This window comes from Aplysia californica, unplaced genomic scaffold (assembly GCF_000002075.1).
Source record: "Aplysia californica isolate F4 #8 unplaced genomic scaffold, AplCal3.0 scaffold00241, whole genome shotgun sequence".
In the NCBI taxonomy this organism is placed as follows: Eukaryota; Metazoa; Mollusca; class Gastropoda; order Aplysiida; family Aplysiidae; genus Aplysia; species Aplysia californica.
In genome coordinates, this window is record NW_004797511.1 from 548,283 (window position 1) to 556,194 (window position 7,912).

Consider the following 7,912-nt stretch of genomic DNA (forward strand, 5'->3'; position numbering starts at 1 on the left):
TCAAAAAAATTTTTTTATGTCAAATTCCAAACAAAATTTGATACCACGTACAGTACAACAGAAGGATCTATATCAATTTTACATGAAGTATGATTTTTATATATATTATATTATATTCATCAGTACCACACGCTTAGTTCTATTGTGCACTTTCAAAATACAGCTAACCTGAGTCAACAGTCTATTGCTTTACAATTGAACACCCCCCCCCCCCCATCTTACATTACCAAGACAGGCTTTCTTAAATCAAAAAGGACTGATCGATAGCTCTTTGCTTGTAAACGGAAAATTAAACTGTTTAGATTCCTAAACTGTGCAGAAAACTGAAGTAAGGAACTCTTAGGAACCTCTACGGTGTATGGCAATGTGTAAGAGAAACCATCACGAGGCAACAGACATATGTCGCAACCAACACCCAAAAAGTCAAAGAAAAAATAGCTCCATACCAGTAGTCTCTGCCTGAGATCTTGGTGCTTGGGAGCCAGGAAAATGCAGAATCTAAGGCAAACCAGATCTAAACTGATTCGTCAGGCTGAGAATCCACAGTGAATATGGTCGGATAGCAATCGGTAAAATGGTCTCCCCTTACTTTGAAATGTGCTGACGTGACCCCTGGGTGGGTTTATGACTTATGGCAAACAAAGAGTGGTTAACCCTCATGACCAATCAAAGTGGCATTAAGTGTACTATTTCCAATCATCCAACAGTGAAATCCAAGTTAAAAGTTACTTACCTGAGCCAATGGTTTCTCTGAGGTGATAGAGACCTTTTAATTCAGGGTACAAAGACATCTTGGAGGCAGAATTTCTTCAATTCACATAACTTCAACTATTAGCAAGCTGTAAGGGAAAAACAGAACAATTATTGATATATGATATCATCATCAAGAGCACAAGAGTCGTCTATCAAGAGAAAAATCTCTCCATGAACACTGTCCGTACCTTGGGGTCCTTTTGTACCCCCAGGGTTGTATTCTTCAAATTTTATAATACTTCTAGTGCGAAGATCTCTTTGAAACTTTCAGTATTTCTCAAAAAATCATTTTGACAGACTACTGTGTAAAGCATACGGATCGAATTAACGAGTAAATTTCCTCTTTGGAAAGAGGGGGCACAGAGGTCCCCGCATCGTATGGATAAGATAGTAAAACACGACGTGCGAAGAGGGTTAAAGAACCATCAGCTGAAACTGTTAAGACAGCTTTTGAATCTCCTACCTCTGATTCCCACGGTCCTCTCTCTACAAAATGAAACTCTTCTTGTGAAAAGGTAAACAATTTTTTTAATAGAACCCAAAAAACTGTAGTAGCAGTAGAGATGGCTTTATATGTTATAATGCTCTGCAAGTCCTGATAATGAGGTGAAAGTTCATGAAACACTTTCCTCACAGACCAATTAACCAACACACTCACTGGAGCCTCGTTAGGAATATCTTGCTTGCTGATGCACACACATACAAACCATACAAAAAAATATACATATATTCACACATAGGCATTCCTCTCTGACCCAAGGAAATCTTACCTTTGAACACAACCACCTACCCTGATTTCTTTCTGAGCCCACATTTTGATTGACCCACCATACTGGTTACCATTCCTTTCAGAAAGGTTTGATGCAACAGAAACTACTTTGTAAATTATTATGTTATGTATTGAAGTGTTAAAAGTGGACAAGGCTAAGAATAATAATATTTTGTTGGAATATAAAAAATCAAAATAATGCAATAGTAACACTAGTCAACGATCATGTATTCATAATTCATATATCCTCCGCACAGATTAAAATACACATTTTGGACTCAATCAGCATTTCTATGTAGTATGGCACAGTCGAACCAGTGTAAGACGGCCACACATTGTCAAGAGGAAAAGTGGCCGTATAACACAGGTGGCCGTCTTAGGCAGGACTGATCAAGATGAAGAAAGCAAACCATTCCTTTCTGAGGTCCCAACCGAAGGTAGCCGCCTTGTTGTTGTTGTTGTTTTCGCTTCGTTTTCTTTTCTTTTTTTTATTTTGATGCTCCTTTTGTGCATGGGTGACAAAAAAACTAAATGTGTCAGACAAGGAGGGCCGAGTGCTACGATAAAACAAACACATGGGTCGCCACCACTCGGAGAACGAGCGACGGTTCTGTCACAAGTTCATGTTGACGTCCATTGTTACTTTGTTACAGACTGGGTAAACAGTGACCCCTCATCTCACTTACGATTTGTGTATGTGTTCTGGGTGGAGCTTATGGGTTATGAGCGAGACAAGCTGATAACACATCTCGGTTATGAGGGATCATACGCTTCCCTCACTTGCAGCTGAAAATGTGTTACCTACTGGTGGGAGGGGCCTACGCAACATGATCGGTTGGAGGGACTACCTTAACACTAATGACAGGGGAATGGATTAAAAATGACTGCTCGCCCATAACGCCAGGGACCAATGCATGATTTATGACAAACGCAATGGAGTCACTGAGGTGGCCGTCTCAGACAGATTGTTTGGTGTGATAGGGGTTGTGTGCTAAAATATGGTGGCCACAGCCGCGTTGGACAGGTGCCCGTTTTACACAGTTAAATTATATAGAAAAAACGCAATGGGGGAAATGGACAGTGGCCGTTTGTAAAGGTGGCTGTCATGGCAGGTTTGACAGACTTAGTATGTAGTGTTCACAGCACAAGCAAGGCAAACAGGCCAATCTCAGCCAATTCATTCAAATCAAGAACAATTCACACTGACTGGAAATGTCCAATAATAGGCTCCCTATTACTTGACATGAAAAGTATCATTCTTCAACTTCAATCTACTCATCACTTACTGAATAGGATGGCAAATGAATGGTATTTCTATCAACAGAGTGGTTCATTATTGTGAAATTTTCCCCACAAAGCCAAATTTTATCCATACATTAGGTGATTAGTGAGGCATTTAGGCCATTATTAGCCAACCACAACAGAGTTGGATTCCCCATTTTTTCGATTAAAAAAGGCAATAGAAATAACTCAGATTCAACAAACACAGTTAGACAGTATAATTGAGCAAGCGTGGATTCAACAAAATTGCTTTCAGGATGAACTGCCTAATGCGACCAATTAGGTACACTTTCATACCAAAAACATGCATTATTAGCACTCGTACACATGTATGTCTTAGCGCATGTCGCGGTCGGACGGGCCGCCAGCACACCTGTGACTGTGCAGGCGTGTGTCTGAGGTATTGGGGGAGGGAGCACAAGCAGCCCAGGAGTGGAAGTTCAGTAGAGTTACAAACGCGTTCACTTATTTTTTTCTCCGGCTACTGATCAGTATTACAACAATTAACTAGTTTTGGCATTGACCTACGTTATGAACTGAGTGCTGGATTGTGGAATCACTAAATGTTGCCATACGCTAGGTTCTACATAGCAACATTGTAACTAGTTCGGCAAACAATATGTTATAGATGACAGATAACACAGTTAAATGCATTTCAACAAATCACCCCTTTTGTACAGTGTGTGCTTGGTAGAATTCAATGTATTTTCCTAGAATTTCCAAGCATTTCTTCTGTATCAAAGAAGCTCATATGACCTTATGCCGTTGCGAGCGCCGTAAAACCCTATTCTTAACATAAACAAACAAAGAACGGAGTGTCTACGTACATGGTAACCGGGCACGTACGGTAGCCTCAGTGTCTATGTACACGGTAACCGGCAACCGGGTGTGTAGTCTCAATGTCACGTACACGGTAACCGGGCGCGTAGCCTCAATATCTACATACACGGTAACCTGCAACCGGGCGCCTCTCATTATCTACGAACACGGTAAGCTGCAACCGGGCGCCTCTCATTATCTACGAACACGGTAAGCGGGTATTTACTTTAGTGGGGGTGGGGGGGGGGGACATTAATTTTTCCTTTTTCACCATGTAGTCTCAATGTCGCATACACGGTAACCGTGCGCGTAGCCTCAATATCTACGTACACGGTATCCATGTACTTAGTTTCAGGGGGTGAGGGTGCGGAAGGGGCATGAGCTAGGTGCACGCACGGTAACTGCTTCGCTCCCTTCATGACGTTGACTTTTTTCCTTTTTCACCGTGTAGTCTCAATGTCACACACACGGTAACCGTACCCGTAGCCTCAATATCTACGTACACGGTAAGCGGCAACCGGGCGTGGTCTCAAATGTCACATACACGGTAACCGGGCACGTAGCCTCAATATCTACGTACACGGTAACCGGCTACTGGGCGCCTATCATTATCTATGAACACGGTAACCGGGTGTTTTGTTTCGGGGGGGGGGCTTGAGCTAGGTGCACGGTAACTGCGTCGCTCCCTTCATGACCTTGACCTTTTACCTTTTTTCCTCCGCTTTTTGTGTGTTGTGAGCGGAATGTAAATCCAAAAATGACCACAATCTACCCCCTGTCATCTTTCCTAGGAAGAGTAAAATGAAGTGACACTGAAAATCTGTGAATCTGGAACAGAAAGCTAAAATATAGATGTTTACAAAACATGTAATACTGTCACGAGAGAGAGAGAGAGAAAAGAGACTCAGAAAACAGAGAGAGGGAGAGGAAGGAAGAGAGAGAGAGAGAGAGAGAGAGAGAGAGAGAGAGAGAGAGAGAGAGAGAATTTTAAAAGTATGCTCTTGATATATGGTCATACCTCTCTTAAAACAAAGGACAATGAAACAAGGGGATCCTTGACTATCACCCATCCAATGAAACGCGGACCTTTTGGTTAAAAAAACGCGGCTTACTAGGTATGAGTATGACGGATCCCAATTCCGTACAGGGCTCGCACCAATGCACGCTTTTCCGTAGCAGGAAGCTCTAGTAATACATCAAAATTCTAAATCCTAAAATTTGCTTCCAAGTTCAGTTTTTGTCATCTGATGTTGCCTTCAACCCCACCCCTACCCCTGACTGTACCTTTTTAAAAAATCAATAATCCCCCTATTCCAGAGCCCTCTATACTTCGCGCAGCGCACATGTTGAATGAACTTTGGTGACCCCATGCGATCACTGGTACTCACACTGTGATGCGAAAGTACAGGTTCACTGACTGGTTACGATGTCGAGCCCGACAAGACGCTCGTATAACTTTCTTTTTTTTCCGCAAGTGAAAGCACAGGAACACTTAGGCCGTTTTCACACAAGGCCTGCACCCACGCACACTTTACTTAGCAGAGAGATGTAGTAGTTATCAAAATTCTAAACATTAAACGTATTTGCTTCCAGTTTCAGGTTTTTTTTGTCCACTGGTGTTGCGGCCAGCCCTCCCCCTATCCCCGAGTGCGTCTTTTAAAAAAAAATCAATAATCTTCCCCTAACCCCATTCCTGAGTCCTGTACTTCGCAGCGCTCAGAACGCGCGCAGGTTCATTGACCGGCCACAATGACGAGCCCAACAAGACGCTTGTATAACTTTCTTTTCTTCATGTTGCCCCTATAAGTGACGACACAGTGACAAATATTTTAATTTACTTTCATGGCGACACCACGTTTGTAATGCCGAACCTGCATGTTACAATAATTGTTGCGTTATCAGACAATTACTGACAAATTTCTGGGTGGTAACGAAAGCGAAAGTAAAGGCTTACTGGACGCTCTGTTACGAAATTTAGTGGGTATCATGCTGGACTATAGAGCGGATGACCCTCATGCGCCCTCTTCGAAAAAGCGCGAACTTTGCGAACAGAGTTAGAATCTACCCTACTTCTTGAGTGAAAAACAATAAACAGTGACACTCTTTTTGGCTGAGTCACAGAATTCTAACTTAAGTAAGTGTAGAATTCTGTGGGCTGAGTGATCTATCTCTTGAACCTTCCGGTTACCGTGTATGTAGACCCTGAGACTATGTGCCCGGTACGTAGACTCTGAGGCTACGCGCCCGGTTACCGTGTACGTAGACACGAAAATGCCTCTCATTTGAAACCAAACTACTTTTGATCGAGAAAGTCGAATACATTTTACGCATTACTTGCTCTGTGCCTATACTATAATTATCAACACAAAAATATTACGAACACCTGGATTCAACAAAATTGAAGGCCAGGCCTGACGACTTCGTGTAGTTTTTTTTAGTAGAGGTTTTTCGGCTCTCACAACTGCATAAAGTCATATTACTCATATGAGCGCCAGACGATTAGAGGTGTTTACCAAAGACTACAGTCAAACCTGCCCTGACGGCCACCTCTACAAACGGCCACTAGACTAGATCTAGAGTATAGATCTAGATATAGAACTAGTATTTAGTCAGCCGTTCTTACTTATTAGTTTTTTGGCTGTTGCATGATGTTTGTGATGAAGTGAGGTGAGTATGCCATGATGGTGCCAATGGTGATGAGACTAGGCTAATCTAGATCTAGATTCTAGATAGTCTTCCATGAGAGAGAACAATGTCAGGTGGGGTGTGACTGAGACAGACGATGTTCCTTCTGCGGTGATCTTATATTTTAGCATGTTAAATTCCCAGTCTTCTAATTCTTATCCCCGACTCAGACCTTCAAAACTTTGAACTGGGCCTAAAAAATGCGCAAACTACCGTAATTTTGTCATGAACAGATCGTATAACAGTGTTTTTGGTCTTCCATCATGATTTTGGAAGCCATTGAGTATAATCTTGATGACTATAGAATTTAGATCCAGATCTAATAGTGGTCGCTCATTTGAAGAATTTAACGTGCTAAAGTATTAAGATCACCCCTTCTGCTTCTCTGTAGATTAACTATCATCATCAGTAGACCTAATATAATACCATCGTTCCATCCACAACCACATTTCAAGAATATAAAAGCAAGTGTTTCTCCAATTAGTAAGATTAAAACAGTATTCTCTTACTGCTGAACTGGCTCTAACAAGTTGAGGAACTTTCTGCTTGTCTTTCAATCCTCGACTCAGCCTCGTCAGCCCCCGGAACCTGTCACTGTCATGCACACACCACAATAGGACTACTGAGCATTCTATTTCTTGTCTGTCTTGTCCTTGTTTTGAAATTATCTTTTTCGTATCTGTTTCCGGTTGTTATTTTTTAGACCGCTTCGAATGAGCCAATAAATAGGCCTCCGCGATCGTTCTGCAATTTGAAGGCGATTCGACCAAAGCATGTAAAAATAATCATTAAAAAAAAAATATTTATGTTGTTATTCGACAGCTATTAATTCTTGATCTGACCGTACAATTTTTTAAAGTAAAAAGGCTGAGGAGTCAGACACTATCTTTTTTAAAATAAAAATGTTTGTATGGCTCCGTTCAGTGCAGAGCTCAGCAAATCCGCTTATCCAACAGAATTCTACACATAATTATGTGCAGCATTCTGTGGCTAGTGGCTTGTCTTAATTTTTTTTTCTCTCAAAAAGACATCGAAAGATTACAAAATTCATAAAACGTTTAAAATTTGTTGACTGAAAATGTTTTATTTAAATGTAAAAGTAGTATGTGTTCCCTAATCGTTAAAACTCTGTAAAAGCTTGTTTTCTTTATTATTTATTTTCTTCAATCAATAATTACCCTGTCCCTAATGAATAAACTCTCGAAAAGCACACGATTCTTTTTATTAATAATAATCAATCATATTATATTGCACTAGAGATCTACACTAATTCAGTACTTTTCATACTTATTGAAGAGAATTGTATTATTTCTCCTATTTAATGCAGACAGACAGAGTGGCCCTTAACCTCCTCAGATTTAATAAGAACAATACATTTCATTTTTATCGTGCGTATTATTACTTATTACATGTAGAGTCTATCCTCTTTTTTAAAATAAATGCCCACATATATGCGCTTTACAATAATACTAAGAACACGTGAGCACCATTTATAGGCTACGGTTCGCTAGGCCGATGAGGTGTTTACCATATTTTAGCACCTCGTTGTTATTAGTAGTAGTAGTAGTAGTAGTAGTAGTAGTAGTAGTAGTAGTAGTAGTAGTA

At 40.8% G+C, this 7,912-nt stretch overlaps 1 protein-coding gene across 2 annotated transcripts in view; it reads right to left on the reverse strand.

Moving 5' to 3' along the window:
- LOC101863750 (maternal embryonic leucine zipper kinase) overlaps positions 1–6,954 on the reverse strand; it is a 28,391-nt gene extending 21,437 nt beyond the window's left edge. For both annotated transcript variants that reach the window (XM_013083564.2, XM_013083563.2), the window contains exons 1-2: positions 6,817–6,954; positions 734–839 (exon numbers count right to left, since the gene is read on the reverse strand). In XM_013083564.2, coding sequence (XP_012939018.1) covers positions 734–791 — 58 coding nt within the window. In that variant the 5' untranslated portion in view covers positions 792–839; positions 6,817–6,954. The remainder of the gene's footprint in view (positions 1–733; positions 840–6,816) is intronic.
- Positions 6,955–7,912: the final 958 nt, after the last annotated feature.